Below are 21,661 nucleotides of genomic sequence, written 5' to 3'. Positions count from 1 at the left end.
TACTCTGTTGATGTCACGTCTGCATTGGTCAGCATGTTTCGCAGATACAAAGAAATATAGCATGATTCATGTGCTAATGATGATCAGTTTGTGATCAATAGATTATCAATTAGTTCTTGACTGGACAATACTGGTGTAATTTACTGTAAACAAAACCTTGCATATTTAATCATGGGCACTTAACTTAAAGACAATGCACATACCTTTGGGACCATAGGTGGTCCACAGCAGAACTTCATTACTACATGCATAATCTGGATTAGCCCACATGTGTTGCCATAATCCCAAGATTAGCCCAGATTAATCCTCTATTTTCACTTTCAGTTTCGTGCCTGTAACTGTGTACTCTTCTCTAAGAGGTCACAGTGAATTGCATTTTTTCATCCATTGAAAAACTGGTACATTACACAAGCTAGATGTGTACATGTGTTACACCAGCTGGTTTGTTTTGCCAAAGGGCAGTCTTATACTGGCTATACAGATAACGTTATAGATACAAGTACAGATGTTGCACATTTTACTACAAAGCAGATGCTGAACAGAAACAGACCAAACACACTTCTGCTTAGACCCTAGCAACAACTATGACAAGTTCTGCATTACTGTTGACTCAGTCCCATGTAAACATGCTTGTCTGTTGATAGTGTTGTATTTGCTGCTGACTCATTAGTTGCTTACCATAATCTTTAAAGGTTTAAGGCTCCGATATTAGACAATCCATAGACCAGTTTTTCTGTCAACTTAAGTTATAAACACATGGTGATCATAGTGTTGTCCTAGTACATGTGTACTTGTACTTTAGCCATAACATAAACTTAGGGAGTATTCATTGCTGGTGTTCTAGGTGTGGTAGATGTTATAACAAAGTGGACTTTGAACTGACTGAGTAGGAGTGTACCATACATTCAAAACTTGTGTCCGAATCACTGTGCCGGAAGTTGGGGTTCATGAAGTAGATTTTATAATGTCATTGCTCTCAATATACTGTTCATAGTCATATTACTAGTGTCTCCCTTCAATTCAAATCTGGATACTGGTAGAATTTGTTGTGTTTAGATGTTTGAATTTTCTTTCATGTAACAGTTATAGTTATATATAGTTAAAAGACTGTGTAATTTTGTAAATCATCAATGTGTATACCCACTCAATCTGACAGACAGATGACCTGAAAACTTGGTAAAGGGATAGTGTCAGGGTACTAACTGGGAAACATGGACAGTTCAGTCAGATTACAATGTACAACAAATCACTATATGGACATGTATCTCATGTCATGGCTTGTAGGAAAGCTTGTGTTGTCTTGTTATCCAGCCTCTTGAAGTTGAAGATGCTTCTTGTACAAACTTTGATATCTAGAATTAGAGACAACCTCTCACTTGCCAACCCCAAAACCATTTCATTTTGGACGCTCTCGCCGACCTGCACAGACTCAGACCTCCAGGAGGCCAGTGAAGCTGCTCGGACTTTTGCTGAGAGAAATAGCGACAAGCTATGATGATGATGATTTTGGACGCTGTGTGATACTGATTAACATGTTACAACATATCAGATGAAAGTCTATACTTGGCACTGACTTGATGCCAACTGTCAAAAATCACATTTTTGAGTAATGTAGAATTCCTCTCTAACCTGGGTGCCATCCAATTTGTAACGATTTGTAATGGCAGCCTCAATTTTTTCGGGGTTGCCGTTACAAATTGGATGGCACCCAGGCTACTTCCTCTCAGGAGAAGCATGATTATAACAAGGTTTAAATCTCCTTGATTAAAATCATGTAGTTGTTCCTGATAAAATTGTGAACTTTGCGCAACTACCACAAGATATTTTGCTATACTCCTCTAAAGTGTGGTGGGTACCAGTTGTATCAAAGTTTATACTTCGACTGGATAAGTCCATATTTGTCATAGTGTCAATACATGTCAACTTGCCAAATGTAAGAATGTACCACCGTCCCACCAACATACAAGAATGCACCCCTCCACCCTCCTGAGATCTTAGACTTTCCAAATGTAGACAGCAATGTCAGAGGGTGTGGCTGTGTATGTAGGTTACTGGAGCACTGGACTGTAAGGGAGACATTCCTCCTTATGTCAGTGAACTCTGCAGTTCACATCTACAGTGTTACAAGTCAAACCAGGATATTACATATACCATTGAGAACAGGGACATGTATTGCTAACACTTTGATTTGGAAGAATATATTCATATTCATAAACATAATCTGTGTTTATGCAAGTCATAAATTTGTCATAGCTTTGTATGTTGTAGTATATATGTAGTTACAACTGTAGTCAATTACTAGAAATATTGGGTTCCCAGTCTTATTCTCTCAATGCATCTTCTTGATTAAAATTATTACTGTCAAGTTTCATTAACCTGAAGCGCACCACAGTATACTTAAAATTGAAGACCTTCTCTTGATGTTGCTGCAGTTTCTGCTGCGCCAGCAGGTTCTCCAGCTGTACCGTGACATCCTGCGGAGTCTGCGCCAGGTCCCGGACCCCGAGCACAAGAAGTACCTCGTGGACTGGGCTCGCCAAGAATTCAGGCAGAACAAGGGAGAAACTGATGAGGTAGGACTGAAGGTATACAGGACTGCTTTCTGAAGTTGAGGTAAAGATTTTAATTTTTATGCTTGTTTTTTTTTTCTTTTTTATATATATCTGCTCCCTCCACTGTTTGGGACATTGAAACACAATTCTGAGTATTGTCAATTTCCTTATCGTGCAATCCTGCTGTCTTTGGATAGTGAAAATTGAATGTTTCTGTGTTTTCTCTGAAATAGGAAGTCATCCGGATGATGTTATCACGTGGACGTCTTCAGTACAAAGAGTTACAGAAGACCCTGTCCCTCGTCAAGTGAACCAGAACTCACATTCAGAACTGTAGTCATTCCAGTTAGCAGTTGTTGTCTCTAGAGAAACATGGCTCCCCCCAAGCAGCGTAAGGTGGCCGTGATGGGCTTCCGTGCCGTGGGCAAGTCTTCCCTCACCATCCAGTTCGTGGAAGGTCAGTTCGTAGACTCTTACGACCCCACCATTGAGAACACCTTCAACAAGACGATAAAAGTCCGCGGACAGGAGTTTAACCTACAGTTGGTGGACACGGCCGGCCAGGACGAGTACTCGATCTTCCCTCAGGCCTACACCATGGACGTGCACGGGTACGTCCTGGTGTACTCCGTCACCTCGCGGAAGAGTTACGAGGTGGTGCAGGTGATTCGGGACAAGCTGCTGGACCTGACCGGGGCCCAGAACGTCCCGATCGTGCTGGTGGGCAACAAGACGGACTTGCACATGGAGAGGGTGATCCCACAGGAGGAGGGGAAGGGTCTGGCCGAGCAGTGGAAGTGCCCGTTCGCCGAGTCCTCCGCGAAGGAGAAGGAGAGCGTGAACTCTGTGTTCCAGCAGCTGATCATGGAGATCGAGAGGCAAAATGGCGGCGGCCAGCAGAAGGAAGATTGCACTATTCTGTAGGGGGTGTCAGGATATTGTAAATCTATACCACACTCTCTCCCCCATGTATGGTATGGTTGAGTCCATGCCAAAGTGGACAAGTATGTTTAGAAGTGTTACCAAACTGGACAGCTTACTTGTAGTGCAGAACTTGTGTCCAAACAAACCAGGTTGCTAGTATGCTTAACAAGACTTGACAGTTTTGCCAACCTAATCATAGCTTTGTAGGCTGTAGATACATGTATAGGCAAGATAGATGTTATTTTTGCCCCTATGACAGAGCAATGTATGGCAGTGATCATGCTTATACCAAACCAGCAGTGCTTTATTGTGTTAGTACCAATGAATGGCTTCACCAATGAAAAAGACGTTTGATTTCTACACATGGTAGTATTCCTAAGGTTGTGGGGGAACAAGGTACACGTGTATGTGGTGATTTTACACACATTACATAGGATGGCCTCACCTTTGCTATTGTTTATATCTTAGTTCTTTTCTTGAATGTACACTTGTATTAACTTTCATTGTCGTAGTGGCATATTTGGACTAACCATAGCCGTTCTAGTGCTGAGTGAAATGTTTCTTGGATTCACCTGTGCAAAAAAGCTTGTAATGCCGTCATCAAAACAAGGTCAGACATGTGATCTTCAGACAAATTAAGTCAAAGTAAGTTTTTTGCCCTGTTTCTTGTTAATAAACTGGACAACACATTTTTTGTCAGACAGTTTTTGAATAATGGATATATATATGCGACAGAGTGCAGAGGTTCGAAAACATACTTACATGCAGTTTGTAGTTGCCAATGTTTAAGGGACCGTCTGTCACCTTCCTCAGTGCAATACTAACTGGTTCATTCTAGTTTGCACCGCAGCTAGGTGTCACTGCTGCAGTGTGAAGACTGCAGTCCCAAACCTGAGTTGATATCCACCCTCATCACTGCACCACATCGCTGCGGTGCAGTAGAACCAGTCAGTATTGGGACTCATGACATACATTAAAGCCACAATGTCCAAACAGGTTTTCTGACCCATTAATATAGACTTTTGTGTTGTCTTCTTAGGTACAAACTAGCTTTAAGCGTATTGGGCAAGTGTACAAGTTGGTCTGTGACCACAGAAACATATCTGTACTTTTAACACTTTGTTAATGTAAAACAATTTGGTGGTTTGTAATTTAGGCATTATGACAGATTTCTTTCAGTTTGCTGATGGGAAATTATAAATGATGTAACCCACAATCAGTACATGTACTGTGCAATGATTGGTGGAGCCACAGATAAAGGATGTTGCTAGAAATACTGCACCTAGTTTTCACCTGTTCTGTTGGAAAAGAAATCGTCTGCAACAGGCATGATTCTGATGCAACGTTGACCAAGCATCCACCAATGAAACCCGTGAAAAGTCCAGGTTTTGCACAGGCGCAGTACGTTCTGCTGACATGTTCACAGACTCTGAACCCCCTGTACTGTTGTACTGTAGTTGTATTGAGTGGAGTGCCATTCTCAGTTTCTGAAAATTTTGTTTCTGCTTGATATGAATGAATTTTTGAAATCGGTAATTTGAAACCCATGTAGTTCTTAAGATTTCCACCACTTTATTATAAGCTATAAAAAGATCTGAATGTCACTCAGTACCAATCTTGTGCATCATGGTTTAATATGCTTCTACACATTGAAAGTTCCAGCTGTGATATTAACATGAGGTGCTCCCTGGTATCCGGTAGTGTGTTGTGTGTAGCATGTCTACCTCTGTAACAGTCAGGGTACTACAGATTATTTTGCCTCCGGAGAATTGGTGTCGCAAGCAATATTACATAGTTACAACTAACAAACTACATGTATAACTATAGTAGAAAAATACTAACTTCTGTACAGCAGAAATTCTTTGCACAAATCTAGAATCTGTATTCTGACTATTCACATACCAACATTTATAGCTGAATATCAAATAAAGATGTACAATACCTTTCTCTTCCTGAAAGGAATGTACAGAACATAGCAGCACATTCGTAGACAGGGTACTGTTTCTCCTAGCACTACATACTTGTATAGAAGAGCTGTTGTTGAAAAACAGTGTACATAAGTAACTAGTGTGTTACTTTGAAAAGTGACAAACAACTGTGCAACTGTCCAGCCAGTTTCCTGTGGTCTGACGTGTATGATTTCTGTTGCCTTTTATTGTGGAAAATAACCTACTACTAGTAACTTTTTCCATTAAATTCTGTGAGTAGCCAAAGGGGGAGGGGGGCATGCTGTATTGTGTATGTAAGGAATACTTTGCAACCTTGTGTAGTTGGTTCCTTTGTGGATGAAAGGTACAAAAACCTTGACTTTGCACTCAATCCGTAGTGACTGATCGCTTTGATATCATCTCACAGTCATGAATTGCCTCCTTGGCATTGAAAGCTGAAAGGTAGCAATATACTAGTATACATTTTCCATTCCTTTTGCTTTGTATGAATAGCTTACTGGAATGGTTATATCCCCCCCCCCCTTTGTAGGATGTAAAAATTGACATGCTCAAAGTCACTGGGATGTGCAATTACTTAACTCTTCAGCCTTTCTGTTGATGATGTAATACGTATGGTTGTGCACTTGATGTTGGTATGAGGACAGTGGTTGTGACATATTGTTTGGACAAGTCTCTTCATTGTTATGTTTGTAGTTTTCCTTTTTTTCTTCTTCCCAAATGTTCAAAATAAAAACACTCAAGTGTTCCATTCATTGTGCATGGCTGTGGAAAAATCCAAGTTTCTTTTTTTTTGTATAGTGTTGCTATGCAGTTTTCACTGTGTTAACTTTGGTTGTTGTTTTTTTTTTTTACACGCAATTGTTTACAGAACACCACCATTGACATGAGAACTTAGACCTTTATGGATGAGTATTGTTTATGTTGGACTTTATTGTTGCTTGTACAAATACATACAAATATGAAACATGTTAACTTTGGACAGAACAGTATATGTATATAAATACCTGAGCTCAACTGGTCAAACATAGTATAGTTTCCTGTTATAAATATACACCCCTTACAGTACAATCAAACTAAGTATTACAGTTTTCATACTTATTAGAGTAGACACAATCTATGTTTACAAGAAAATGGTCTGATTGGTGTGTAGTACGTGAGATGGACGCCAGGAGGCGTTTTTACATAACGTGCACTAGCAAGGCTGTATTATCTAGATCTCCCAATTGATTAAAACAGCACTTTTGAAGGAAAGTTAATGGAAACTTTGCTAATAGTGGATGAGTTGGACATTGAGACCATCTTGCAAGAGGTGCCTACCAAAATTGTTGTTCTTGCTGACTTCCCCGTTATATTTTAAAACTTTTCCCTGATAATAAATAAATTAAACATATGTACATCTTCATTTTCTGTACAACATGCACATATGACTATAAATCACACGAATCCCTGCCTCTAATATTCTAGAAAATAATTGTACCTTAGTCTTCTAGTAAATAAGAAAACTTAGGTACGATAATAACCATTTTCTTGAGTCTGTAACACAGACGATGAGGTATTTAGTTATTGTTAATAATGGCAGTTTTATCAATAGTCGCACGGTGGCGCCACTGCACAGTCTCTTCATCTTTTGTCCAGGTTGTTATTGGTAGGGAGGCTGGTGCTTTCGTTCTCGTTTCTTCTCGGCAGGGGGTTGCATATCCTGACGTCACAGTATTGCCACTCCGTGCCCTGAAGTGTCGTAAAACACCACGGTCGTGACCTTCGACCGCCCGGATTGCGGCAGTAGTTGTGGTTGCCCAAGCCGTCCATCTGAAGAAAGTAGTCAAGCAAACGCCAGGAATTAAAACATGTTACCAGTAACTGCTGGAAGAAGTAGTTTAAGATAGATTTTCTATTCGAATTCGTATCTACGGAGTATCTCGTTCAAATTTTGAGTAGAGACGCCTGGCTTTTTATGCGTGTTCTTATTCCAGCGATTTTTCTTCTGGTAAAATCAAGGACATGAATTATTTCCTTGGTAAAATCCTTAGATGGCTCCCGGGCCCCTGCTCTGTATCACAACAATCCTGACCATCCTTTCAGCTATTAGAGTAAAACACGTCTATCTCAATCGGCATAACGCTTTTTCTGAGCAGAGTAAAACAACGTTACGACAGACGTACAAGTACCTTGTCGCCGAGCCAGTACTTGGACATGACGCAGTGCGCCTGTGGCCACTGTGACGTCCATTTCTGACACGTCACGCCCTCCAGTGTGTAGTCCACAGTCCCTCTGTAGTCCCTGCCGTCACCGTATTTACTGAAGAAACAGACATCTGCGTGGAAATAGACAAAAGCTTTACGTGAACAATGCAGGAAATTTCTTTTTTTTTTCCTAGACCTTTAAGGTGAAGAGCAATTTCGACTGTACTTGGTTCAGTGGTTTATTAGCCATGCCTGATGGTTTGCATTAGCTTAATCTATTGGGTTCGAATGAAAGCTCATTTGTGTTGGAATAATCTATAGTTATAGAGTTCAAACTTTGTTCCAACACAAAAAGTAAACCATACATTTGTGGAGACAGCGAGTGCATCACACATCTGACGAAGGTTGACCGAAAATTTATGGTGACTCTTTCAATTGTGTAGGAACGAAAGCCCTATAACTACCAATCTATTGGGTTATTTCATAGTACATGTACATGTATGTTCTTGGCATATTCTAGAAGTCGTTCCGCTCACCCTTTCTCCGCCTCTGCATGTCTCTCCTGTTGCACTGGTACATGTGCCGAGTCTGCGCCACGTCCAGCTCACTCAGCACCTTCCTCTGCCCGATCTTAGGCTTGGCTCTCCAGCCGATACGCTTCACCTGGGGAAACAGTCACACAAACAAGCCAGATTAAGTTTACTTTGCGTAAACCCAATATTCCAAGGATATAGAAGAACATTTCAGTCAGGCTATATGGTATATTATCACGGGGACAGCGCGGGAGTGGAGAAATAAAGTAATGCCCATCCGCACAACCTCAGCGCAATGATGTGCATGTGCCTGAACTGCTGTGTATATTGGTCGCAGGCGTTTTTGCTGCATTTTCACAGGGTCGCGCCAGAGTACGTCATAATGTACGTCATAATAGTCCTGCAAGAAAACCGGACCCTCTATGGCCGGACAAAAAAAGAGTCTGCTGGAGACTATACAGGCCCTACCTTGATGGTAGGTTTCCCGTTGACGGAGAAGTAGTTTGGTCCGTAGTGCATGATGCTGTTGTAGTCGTACGCCACGCCCAGCGTGTTGATGGTCTTAAACGTCATCTTGTCGAAGTTCTCCTCGGCTCCGGGAAGGATGTTTCCCCGCAGGATGCGGATGTACTTGTTCCGATCGTACCGGGCCTGTACAACAGGGCAACAGCGAAGGAATTATAATCTACAAGAACATATTTTGCTGGAAAAAGTGTAAGCAACCAGTTAACAAGACAATTAGTCTCCACCACAACGCGGGTTCGAAAAAGGTAAAGTGTAGCCAATAGTAGCCTCCGTAGCAGGCTTATAGAACTGGAGGTTTGGTGGTCTTCGGCTTTTTTCTGATACAAAACGGGGGTAATAAAACCAGGCCGGCTATTTTGTCTATATGCAATCAGAAAATAGCACATTAAAGATCCCAAAGACCATGAAGACCCCCAGTTTTTGGCATGCTATGTAGGCTGAGCCGGCAATAGGGAAAATAATTGACTATGGGAGTTTTGCCAGCGTAGAGTTTATTTAACCCTCCCGTGGACTGATTCCTCGCTAACTATTTCCCCCCTCCCCCTTTTTTTAAAACAAATTCAATGATCCGTACCCCCGTAAGAAGGCCTGGTGGAGGCTATAAGACAATATCCAATAGCTAAAACACTATCGGAAAACGGTATATAGAAGAGGGCGACTCTTGACTCTTCCCAATCAAAGTTTGCTCAGAAATAAGTAGATTAATCATGCATCATGCATATATTAGTTTAGCTTGAGGTTTGGTCTTCTTTGGTTAGCCTAAGTTAGCCAAACCTTGGTTAATTCATCTGTGCATGGATGTAGAAACAATTTTTCTACCTCCATGATCTGTGCTTTTAGAGCAACAAAGCGTTGGCACAACGTCATAGTCAATTAAACGTTACTGTAAACATCAATCTTCAGCGTAACGATATGTTAAGCCTGCCATTTTCTGCACAAAACTTAACGGTTCTCTTGGGTTAAAACCTACCAAAATGCCTTTGCCCTAAGGTGTCAAATCACAAAGGCAGAGTGACGTACACGTAACAATCTTCATAAGGCACAGAAATCACCTAACCCTCACAGATGACATTTTCTTGGGGCGTCCAAAGCCGCATTTATGTCAAAGCTGCGAAATGATCTCTCCTTAAATGTCGCTGAAAAACACTGAGACTCCCAAAGACCAAGTCGTTTACGGGTAAAACGAGAAATGGAGACTTGCTATGTCTAACTAAACCTTCTCACTCGGAGATCAATCCCGTCCATTGTGGGAGCAGCATTCAGCCTGTGGAAGTCTAAACATACCGAGCAGACAGTTTAAAGCAGGGATAAACAATTCTATCCCTCTAACCTCACAAAGAAAAGGTGCGCGATCTTTGCAAATCCTTTGATTGCGTCTAATGGTTGCAGTGTGGGGAGAGAAAGCCGTGCATGAGAAAAGGTAGGCGGTGCCCAAAATTGGTAGATTGAAACTTTAAGCTCCTTAGAGGAGGACTGAACAAAAGTCACCAACGGAATGATTGTGTTGAAGGACGTAAGGCGACCTCCGTGACAATGTGAGAACATGTTCGAATCGGTAATTAGTCCACAGGGTTATTTATAACCGAGGAACAAACTAAAGTAAACACTGCGATGTTGGAAGCCTTCAAGTTAAAGAAAAAACACTAGAAATACCAAAAAGGTCAATGTGATTAAACGACATTGGTGCACTGTACTAAAGTAGTTTCATGTTTTTGTACCTCAACATTCCTGACGTAACGCAGCATTCTTTCGACACTGATGTCATTTTCAGACGATAATTTGAACACTACCACAGCGATCATGAAGGGGTGGGTGGGTGTGTTTTGGAGTGAGTTAGAGGTCACAAGGACACACAGGTATTCAGTGGTGCATGTACTACAGGTATCGTCTGTGCTGCGTTTTCTCTTTGATCATTTTCTGGCTACTGCTTTTAGTCGTTTGGCGCCAAGACTAGACATCTGCGAAATGTAAGACCTACTGTCTGCCACAATATGACAGGTAACTACAGGTTGTGGAGTATGGGCAGATTTCAAGTACATATTCAAAAACAATTGACAGCGTACCATATAAAAGTTTATCTTATCAAGAAGCGTGGCAAAAAACATGCGAAATACAGCATGAACTGTATATACTCAATGTCAACCCAAACGAATTCTGTTTAGGTGGAAATGATTATATAAGTGACTGACACTTTTCCAGTATTTGAACAATTTAATGTTCGGGGTGCGTCGTGCCTTGAGGGACGGTACCTGATGACACGGTTTGTGTCGACATGATGATGGCCTGCATTATACAGACGTCGGGGTCTGTCATTTGCGGTGATTAAGCTAATTAATACCCCCGTCCGGAGACAATTAATGGTTAGAGAGGGTATAATTGTATGACATCATGTTTCTGGGCAGGTAGGAGAGCCTCTGTAGTTTTAAGGCGCGGTCATTGTGCGTTATACAATTTTTGTCGTATGATTTTCAGTGACGGTCTGATAAAAACGGTCTGTGTAAAATTTATAGGAACCGTTTTCCCGCCACAAGACAGGTGAATTATATACGACATAGCCACGACTGTCTCAGGAACGTCGTGCGATCTCGAACGTGGCCGGGGTCTTATATGAAGATCTCTCCTCAGGACGGCGACTTTTATGTCTGCACAGATCCGCCCGGGGATGAGACACATCCGGCTTCCACAGCTACCTGCACGGCTTCATTACAATAATTACACCCTAACCCGGCTATTTACTCCACATTCTTCACTAAGACGTCAGCCTAAGGGTTACACTACAGGTAACTATCCCGAGAAAATAACATAGACACCGCGTATTGAATTACAACCATGTTTTGGAATTTCTGCTGAGATACTAGTAAACACCATCGCATTACGAGGGAGGGAAAATCATCAGCTCATCTTTTGTTCTTGTCTTCCCGTTCCTGTCGTTTGATTGGTTTTATTGGAATGAGCGCTCAAAAATTTCACAACGATCTTGTTTAACCATACCAAACATACCACGAGATAAAATAACTCATTATTTCACTAGAAAGAAAGTATGCCGTAACCCGTTTTGAGCTTGTAGCTTTATCCGGGGCCATAACAAATTTAAGTTTCGCTCTTTACCTCCTAAACTGATGAAATCCAGACAAGATGACGAAGTTTTCTCCGTCTGCCACCCAGTTTTAGTCCTCATACAGAGAGGGTGCCTAACTAATGCCGCCGATAGGTCCTGTAGTATATACAAGGTCCACGGGTTAGCGGGGTTAAGCCTGCCTTCCAGCGAGCGACAACGGGAAGAATAAAACTGTAATCCTCGCGGGCTGAGAGGGGATACCGGCCGGGCTGTATGTGGAATTTAGAATATCGCGCATAATTTCGAGTTAAGGATCTTCCTATGTGGAGTCATGCAGGAATTAGGTATGAAAATCAAAACATCGTTAAGTGCAGGTGCGGAGTGGTAAATAGTCTTTTAATACGGGCCAATTTACATCAGACTTTACAGTGAACTAGTTCTAACTTCTCTCTAATTTGTCCTATTTGTAAGTACATATGTTAAATTGTGTATAAACTAGCCTTTGAAGCTCCTTGCAATTGTCGGTGTCCCAACCCCTAGATATTGAACTACCGAGACTTATTTTTACGTTGAAAAGTAATGATGTATTGATACGGGGGAATGGGCGAGCTTATCACAAGCCATCAGCCTCTGCCCAACCGAGACGGGGGGCGATACACACTTGAGGCACCTTTCACCCATGCAGTCACACACAAGTTACCTTTTTTTTTTAATTCCAACATTTCATGACTAGACATGGTGATGGAACACTGAAGTTATGTCAACTCACTTATGCCGCCACCAACGCAGAGGACAAATACAGGACAATACTCATTTCCACTTGAGGTCGTGTGAAGGGTATTTCCCAAGGGCACAAGATCAAGTCTTTTCCGGTCAAGATTTCCGGTGGCATGTCAGGACTCGAACCCGGGACCCCTAGGTTCTGAGTCGAGCACGCTGCCGTTACGCCACACGACCCTACAGATGAAGTTTTAAGCTGTAGAAGTTACCTGTTCGTGCCAGAAGCCCACGGCGTGTCCGATCTCGTGCACCACGGTGCCGAACAGCTCACAGCCCGACCCCAGGGACAGCTTCTGCTCCCCGCCCTGCATCCCCACGTACGACCAGCAACTGGAACATGTCCGGTAAAGTGATATTATGTAATAATTTCAGTATTTTAAACATCGTTGCTTTACACAATCGTTTTCTTGCGCTATAAGCCTACCTGGGTTCATGATGACATTTGTGGAGTAAAGGATCGAAGTCGTTGCGCCGCAAAACGACTTGGAAGATGCCCGAGTTGCCCGAACGAAAACCTCGGTTTGTTTACATTGCTTTTTGAGAGCCTCCTAAAAATACAGCGGGCCTGGAGCAACTTATTCTGAGACTCGCGTTGCGCTGAGTCGCCAGAAAAGCGAAATAGCATCGCTAATGTGCTGAAAGTTATTGAAAATGACAATCTAGATGAGAGAATTACCTGGTTATGGTAAGGATATCTTAAATGATTGAGACTCCTAACTTCCATATACGAGTATGTGATCCAATAAGCTTTATAGCTATATGTGAAGTTACTTCCGGGTTCGCGCGGTACGCGGGAGTTTATTTGACGCGTCCATGTATGGGATACCAGAAAACCGAGATATCTCGGCTTCCGCATACAGGGAACACATGGGAAAACCGAGATATCTCGGCTTCCGCATACATGGAACACATGGGAAAACCGAGATATCTCGGCTTCCGCATACATGGAACACATGGGAAAACCGAGATATCTCGGCTTCCGCATACATGGAACACATGGGAAAACCGAGATATCTCGGCGCCCGCAGGACTAGGGTTACGAGCGTAAATTCTGAATTATATTAGTAGCACTCACCCCGCATCTCCGATGAAATGGAGGAAGTTGACGTCGTTTCTTTTCTTCTTCCTGAACTTGATGCACGTCTTTCTCATCCAGTGTCTCATGGCGGCACGAACCACCTTCCGGGTTTTCCTGTCTTCAGAAGGAAAGAGGAAAATAATGTTTTAAAAGAATCCTCCTGGGAAAGCACAGGTCACTGGGTCAGTAATTAATCTTATCATGTTGGTGAATGATTGCATTAATGTCAAAGCTCTTGATTCACAACCACTTGTTGATTGGAACCAATGACCGTTTTTTCTCCATCCCCCCATACAAACAAGTGGTTGTTGATTGATAATATCCAGACCACTGGGTTTCTACTGCTTGCAATGACTTTCTGGTGTCCTGTGTTTCTTTGTTACACGTTATAACGTTATACTGGGCTGACCATGGCTAGGACAGATCAGTGTTTTACACTGCAAACGCAATTATACAGACGCAAAAATAGTTAGAAGATAGTAAGAAGATTTAAGAAGTAAACTTTGAATTTCGCTTCTCAGTTCTCTGTGATCAAAGTCATGAACATTCTTCAACACGTTCGTATCTCTCCGGAGCCTATGCCACATACAGTTTCAACTAACGATCAGGAAAAGCCTTACCCAGAGTTGTCTTGTTGAGGTGGTAGGGGATAACGCCCTCTGGCCACAGCAGGAGGCGGTCCTTCACGGCGGCCCGGCGGTGTCTGAGGGCCTGGAGGTCCGCCTGGGGAACCACGATGTCACCTTGGTAGAACGGCGAGGAGGTCTTGTCTGTAGGGTAGAGTTAATCATTAGTATTATCATCATAATGGTAGTGCCATGTTGACTTTGTTTTCTGGCATATGTTGGGTAGTGCAGGTAAAATTGGAGCTGTCCAGGTTTTTCTGGATTTCAGGTTATAACCGTATACTGTATAACTTCACCAAACCTGCACTGGTTCATATGTACAGCGGGTTTGAATATACATGCATGCAGGTGTGTGTGAAATTCTAATGGCTGCGTTGACTGTTACCACATACGAAGCATAAAAGAAATAATGTCAATGCATCTGTACAGTATTTCACGGGATTAATACTTTTTGGGTGGTTCAGGTAATTTTCAATGTTGCAGGTAGGCAGAATACACCCCCATCAAACTCCTTTCAAGCCGTACCCGGAAATTCAAGCCGTACCCGCTCAAAAATTCTGGCCGTACCCTGTACTTTTTCGCCGTACCCAATGGCGGATATCGCTCAGCCCCGGTGCGTAGTCACTCGGAAGTCGTGTCTAAATACCCTGTAGGGCAACGATACACAACCTCATATAGCCTATGCTCTGCTAAATATTCCTGGCCACCTACCTGCCGAGTGGCGTCGTACGGCGAAAAAGTACAGGGTACGGCACGAATTACCGGGTACGGCTTGAAATTTTCGCGGGTACGGCACGAATTTCCGGGTACGGCCAGAATTTTTGAGCGGGTACGGCTTGAATTTCCGGGTACGGCTTGAAAGGAGTTTGATGGGGGTGGAATAATGTATTTCGAACCCTGATGCCTTTCCCCCTGTCCTGTTGACTGCAGGGGAAATATGTTCTGAGAAGCTGTGGTGGTGTGAAGCTGAGAAGCTGTGGTGATGACAGTCTAAATAGACAAGCAGTCACACGGAACGGTACTGTCCGTGACCTCTCGTGACCCCGACATAGTCGGACTGGACATGGGGTCACATCTTATCTATCTTATCTGTCAGAACACGGTTATCAAACGGCTTGGGGTCATCATGAAAGCATTCTTTTATTTTTTAAGTTGAACAGGAGACAAGCGAGAAAGTCGCGTCCCACAAAATGGAGTCTTTTATATTGATGTTTTATTCAATGAATTTTTACAAGAACCTTACCAAAAGGTTTAATTTTGTATCAGTCTCATCCATGACATTTGGAGGATCATCCTTGATAGAATTTGACATTTAAAGGTTTATTTAACCAAAGACGTTCTGATTTAACTTGAAGTTTTTCAGACAGACATGCGACAGCCCCCCGCGGCGCGTCTCCCCCACATCGTCCATCCCCAGACGACAGTTTGAGAAATGTCTGAACTGACAGAAGATGGATTTTTACGACATGATAGAAACCAGCAGCGGGCGTGACCTCACCCAGGAAATGGTGACCTTGAGTCATACGTCATTTCCGCCACGTCTGACGTTGTCCACTGAGAAGCCCTATCACTCGTGTAACAAGGCGGAGCTAATAGATCAGGAAGACACTAATTGAAAAGCAGATAATTGATTGAAGACAGAAGCTATTGACAGGTCTACAAAGACACAGCGCACTACCTTTGAAAATATTTCAATTTAGAAGGCTTTGATGAATTTCGGAACGCAGGATCAAAAGGTACAAAATCACTCTTGCAGAACGTCTTAACTTAACCCGGTCCTCCACGATTCTTATCAGGAGATGATTGACTTGACGAATTGCTTAATTGTCCATCTAATGACCGGTCCCTTGGGGATGGGCAGTAGATAGAGACTAGCGACGCGGTTGTCATCGTGTATACTGCACTACCTACCATCGATGTTTACTAGTTACCTCACTGTCTCGTCCTTGCTTTTCTCAATCCGCCGATTTTTGGAGTCAATTCTGTCATATTGGTGTAAATTTTTCTTTGATATTTGTTTGTTTGTTTGTTTATTTGTTTATTGACTCACCTTGCATATTTTCCTCCATCCTTGATTTCTCGGAGTCGGCGTCCTTTGTTGTTGCGGCGCCCTTACCACAGAGAGACTGGGGACAGAGGCCTGTAAGTACGGGACGAAGCAAAGAACATCGATCAGTCCCAGCAATGGGAGACATTCCTCTCACACAGCGGTGCGTGTAAAGACCTTACCTGTGGTGCCCACATCTGTTCCACAGCCAGGTAACAGATGGTCCCACATCACTCACAACTTCTGCCGGACAACAATGGTTCCGAACCGGATCGATATGGAAGAAAAAAAAGGACAGTTTTCCTCACACGGGAAAATGTCTGTAAAAGAAGCGACACAAGGGTGTGGGATAGTCAGAAATAAGCTGGGGTACAGATAGAGGTCCATATATGTGGCATGGTCGGGGATGGGACATTAAAAAGAATTTATGATCTTTCAAAATTCCTAAGCACACGCGACCGTTTTACCGTGTCCCCTTTCTTTTCTCTTCAGTCTCTCTTATTTCTCACCCCAACTTCGAAGAACGTTGTTTTGAAGTGCGGACAGTGTGGTTAGAAGATAGGACTTCTAACGCTTATCTGAGTGTACAGAGATCACCTTGGAGATCACCTCCGGGCAAACAAATCAGCCTGTGTTTACAACGTCATCGGATACAACATGCTTCAGAATCCTGTCTTCTGTGTTAGGAGGTTTCCCGTGGTTGAAGAAACCAAACTCAGACCTGCTTGGTCTGGTAGCTGAAGAGATATCCTTTCGTCCCATATACAGTTATTCTCCTTCAGAATTATTCCACGACAGATACGGTCGCTAGATCGTCGACTCGAGGGTGTGCAGCTTCGAATAGAAACGCCAAATAAACTGTGTCTTTTGTAAAAGAAAATTTTCATAACATGTAATCATTTTCACAACAACAGAACTGTCAGTCATCTATTATGAAGTTCTGGGGTCGCTGTTTATGCATAAACTCGGAGCAAATGTTATATTATTCAAGGAGGATTGTTAAAATATTTGGGGGTTTATAAATAACTTTATATTTTGTGGCATGTATTCTTTTCTCCAACATTCATGCATCTGATTTTTTCATCACGATCCTTTTTCCGTTCGCTCTTCACTTGACACCCGGTCGCCCATACCCTACTGTAGTAGAGAACCGGTTTAGAGCCAGGAAACGTATATCAGATTGTTCCCATCTTTATTCACGACCCAAGACAGGCTATTTGTTACAAGAATGTACCTCTGTTGTACCAACACCGTCGCTTCCAATGTTGGCAGCCGTTGACCGTCCTTCCATTCAATCCTTCCTGTACCACGTGACAACTCGAGTTGCTTTCTTAGCGCTAGCGTAATACAATTGTTTATATAATCTCCAAGTGGGTTAAACGGATTATTCTTACAGTAATACTTTCACGACATCCATCTGTACGCGTCTTTCTGAAACCATCTGCAGTTTCTCACTTGTTGGCCAAACATTGGATCCTGTAAGCCGAAGTAGGGCCTTCAGCGGCATGTCGTATAAAGATGTTTGCGGCCAACTTTTAAGGCGTGACCAAAATTCGAAGCACGTCTTTTAAGCCGCCCGTTAAAAGGACACAGTGTCTTCATTCAACAATGACATGCTTTCATAGCCAGGGTGACGTCCCTAGAACAGGTCAGGGGAAGGAACAGCGAAAGGGCTTGTCGAACATTTGATCTTACACGTAGTGTTAGTGTAGTCTCTACCAGACTCCTTTGCAGGCTGAATAAATACGTAGTAGAAATCGGCAAAGGGGGAAATCATTGGCCAGAGGAGTTGGCCGGCCATAGAGGGTCCAGTTTGCCTGCAAGGACCCTCTATGGACTCCTCTGGCCAATGATTTCCCCCCTTTGCCGATTTCTACTATTTATTCAGCCTGCAAAGGAGTCTGGTAGAGACTAGTGTTAGTACGCGGGTGACCAGCCTCATGACCATGGATTAGGCTTCTGACAAATGATTCCTTGTGCAGTGGAGCGTAGCTGAAGTCATTTGGACGTGTCGTGGAACAAATGCAGCAGCATGAGGAAAAAGACAAGTTCGCAAGAGGGTCAAGTTTTGCAAATCACTGAGCAAATATTTGCTCTTTCATTCATTCAGACTTACGAACATGTTCCAGCCTCGCACACTTCATGTTCTCTCAAACTACTGAACAAGATATCGAGAAGAGCACGTGTCTGTTGCTGCCGTGTGTCAAGAGTAAAACGTGTAGTGTTCTATCGACTGTTTTTGTTGTGTTCACAAAAGTGTATTTCATGGAAAGGTAACGAACTGAAAAAGCAGCTGCACACGCGTTCCCGCCACCAAATGAACAATGAGGAATATTTGTGGGCCTGTCGTGCTGAAATGCGGTTGTAGCTGGAGGGAGACTAGAACTATTCATAGGTGACCCTTTTTCTGCTTTTACAATACTCGTATATTTTTCTTTGCCTCGTTAAAGTGTCGGTTGTAAGGCGAAGTAACAAGGTAAGGTGGGACAAAAACTGGTCTGTACGCACATTGTTACGTTAGTAGGAAAAGACAAGGTTACGGGCACCGAACCGTGCAGATAGAACCAAATATCGTCACAGGACAGGGAACAGAAATGTGTCCATAGCGGGCGCGTATTGTGCCCGTCGCCGCCCAAGGGGAAAGGTGGTCCGCGTCGGCGGGAAGGGGACACCTATCGCACCGGTGCCGTCCCCGAGTGCGCCCGAGGGCACGGGAGGTGCTCTCGCTGATTGTCCTGTCGTGAGGTCGGTATCCGACGATCGGCTTTATCAGACATGACGCCTTCTGACTTAAGGACTTTTACAGCTATCACTCAAGACGGTCTACAGAAGATCTCTGTCCTAATCTCGGGTTTAGGGAGCAGTCGTAAACACCACACGCCTCAGACGACTCGGCTACGACCCCAAGCAGCTTTCCAGACGGAGAAAGCGATTACTCTAAATCAATATATCTTATCAGATCGAAATCCTGGCATGTGTAGAATAATCTTCGACACTTATTGTCCAGGCAGCTACCAATATTTCGTTCAACGTTTCTGCCTATCTGGTCTCATTGCGACGCAAACTTTAATACATGTACGTACTTTTTGGACTTGTTGAAGAAAGGTACTGTCAGCCTGCACATGTACGTACGTATATACGGAAGTAGGGAACACACAGGCATAGATCACAAAAACATTTGCCAAGGCCTTATGAACCTAGTCGTTGTTTAGTTACGAGACACCCAAACCGTGACAGGACAGGACGTGAATCCATGTGTCTTCTCTAAGCTCTAGGACCGAGTAGAAAATACCTGGCGATGTTACCTTGGTTGATCTGCCATGGCTCGGGCGGTCCGTCTGCGTCTCTCTCGGTCTTCCCGTTCGTGTTTCTCCGGCGCGCCCTCCCACCTGGCGCGGTGGCTGACGAGCTAATCCATAGCAGCAAGACCAGTGTGTGCGTCCAAACGTTCACGTCCATCCTGAGCTAGCGCGGGAAGCTAGCAGGCACGTCCACTCTAGCGGGGGGCGCTGAAATGCACCGGGCGGCGGTCAGTTCCAGACGAACTTGTGGGAGGACGGTGACTCGTCTTCTTGATCACCGCCTGGCCGCTCGCTGCACATGGTGCGTCCAAAATGCCCGATTGATCGCGGGTATGTTTTTCCGCGGCATACAAACAATAGCGGTAATGATGGCTGATTAAGTGTTTCTGACCAGGTGAACAGACGCGGCGAATGGGAGAAGACCAACAATCGCAGCCACCCGTCGGACATTATCACGTGGAAATCAATATTTCTCAGCAATTACTCCCAGGATTTGAGGGTGTTCGCTCCGCGGTGCTGTTCGCCCGAGGCCATGCAGAAGCAGCTATGGTATGTCTCATGTCCTGTCCGGATGAAGTGACGGCGTTGGCCCGCGGCACGCCCGCACTCCGCTACACAAACCACCGGGGCACGCGCGTCAACAAGCGGACCTGAACCTGACACGGACGGGACAGTCAAGGGTCGGGATCGGCGGCACGGATTAGTGTGATAGACGGGGAAGATCTTCACACTTCTGTCACTCCTTCACTCTCAAGACATTTCTGAGATATCTGCTGAGACATCGCATTGGCGTTGTACCAAGTCAAGCGGCCTGACTCTTTGCAATATCACTTTTAGAAAGAGAAACTTGAAGCGTTATACCTATCGACAAAACGTTAACACTTCTCTCGAATATATTCACTGCTTCTACTTCCTTTCCTTCAGTTCCCTCACTGCCTGCGACTCGTTTTATCCAATTTTTATACACCTTGTCAACGTTAGGCTTCCAATACACACAGATGGAATGACAGGTAAAAGGAAAGCCTGTGCGCACTGCTGAACAAAAGAAAGTTCACGCCGACTATTTAGCATGTATACAACTGTCCGACATCGGTCTGTTCAGCTCACCGTTTGTTTATCAACTCACCGGTCACACGTAGAACAATAGCTTATTGTTTTTGGACCAGTACCTGCGGTAGACACAGATTGGCCACACTGATGCTAATGTTCTTCTTTTTTCTGTGAAACTGAGCAACTTCCGTGGCGGGACATTCAAAAACACAATGCGGGCATTTCCTAGATTCCTATATTTTTTCATTCTGAATTCATACTTTTCTTCCTTGGTTCGTCAATCATCATATTCTTTATTCTTTTAATTTGCATGGTTACATCATCTGTAGCAAACGCATATTAAGTTATAACTTATACATTTGACGTAGCGAGGTTCAAGTTTTCTTTAAACAGACATAGCACAAGTTACAGAGCTTCTAAAGATTTCTTCAGACCACATCTTGAAGAGCTAACTTTCAAAATAAAAAGAAATCCATAATCAGCGATCTTTGATTTTGCATTAGTTTATATGAATTTCTTCATTACGATTTCTACATATTTGTTGTGTATTGTTTGACCCCTTGACCTCCATAAAAACTTTTCAAGGTTGAGTAAAGGTACAACAACGAAAGCAAGCTTAGAAATGCTTTACAAAATCAGACAATAGTATCTATGACTCACCATAAAAACTTACCAATACTAGTACTTCCCTTCTTGTACGACCAGTTAGAATATATACTTAAACCAAATAGCTATAATATTCCTGTCATGATTCTTGTGGGACGAGGTTGTAGAATTTATTTGCGTGCCTCGCAGGATATAAAAGCCTTTGGTCTGACGTAATCATTCTGTGAGGAAGCAAAGGTTATTTGTAGGTCACAATTTTTTGTTCCCATTTCTTATAAAGCAGAAAATAGTTGAAACTGGTCAAATAGACTGAAGAATATTCATTTTTTTACTTTGAATTTATTAGGATGATCCACAATGTAGTTTGACATCTCAGCTATTCTTCCATGGAATACATCAATACAAAATACCGGGTAACAACTGTCCTCTTCCAGAGGAGTTGGGCGAC

The 21,661-nt window shown here is 43.2% G+C and overlaps 2 protein-coding genes across 2 annotated transcripts; one reads left to right on the top strand and one right to left on the bottom strand.

The window, feature by feature from the left end:
• The first annotated feature begins 2,432 nt into the window (after positions 1 to 2,432).
• LOC109481170 (GTP-binding protein Rheb-like) lies at positions 2,433 to 6,182 on the top strand. Its single transcript, XM_019783674.1, has 2 exons — positions 2,433 to 2,613; positions 2,786 to 6,182. The coding sequence occupies exon 2, from the start codon at positions 2,925 to 2,927 to the stop codon at positions 3,474 to 3,476; it is 552 nt and encodes a 183-aa protein (XP_019639233.1). The 5' UTR covers positions 2,433 to 2,613; positions 2,786 to 2,924; the 3' UTR covers positions 3,477 to 6,182.
• Positions 6,183 to 6,278: 96 nt separating this feature from the next.
• On the bottom strand, positions 6,279 to 20,459 carry LOC109481187 (zinc metalloproteinase nas-4-like). Its single transcript, XM_019783692.1, has 8 exons — positions 19,561 to 20,459; positions 14,203 to 14,352; positions 13,580 to 13,700; positions 12,714 to 12,834; positions 8,610 to 8,792; positions 8,145 to 8,271; positions 7,594 to 7,739; positions 6,279 to 7,234 (listed from the first exon to the last, which is right to left on the bottom strand). Exons 1-8 carry the CDS (start codon positions 19,712 to 19,714, stop codon positions 7,046 to 7,048), a joined length of 1,191 nt encoding a protein of 396 aa, XP_019639251.1. The 5' UTR covers positions 19,715 to 20,459; the 3' UTR covers positions 6,279 to 7,045.
• Between the last annotated feature and the right edge of the window lie 1,202 nt (positions 20,460 to 21,661).

Source organism: Branchiostoma belcheri, unplaced genomic scaffold (genome assembly GCF_001625305.1).
Source record: "Branchiostoma belcheri isolate BF01 breed outbred unplaced genomic scaffold, Haploidv18h27 scaffold54, whole genome shotgun sequence".
NCBI classification, from domain to species: domain Eukaryota; kingdom Metazoa; phylum Chordata; class Leptocardii; order Amphioxiformes; family Branchiostomatidae; genus Branchiostoma; species Branchiostoma belcheri.
Note: the sequence above shows the minus strand (reverse complement) of the source record. Positions and strands in the feature narration are given on the sequence as shown.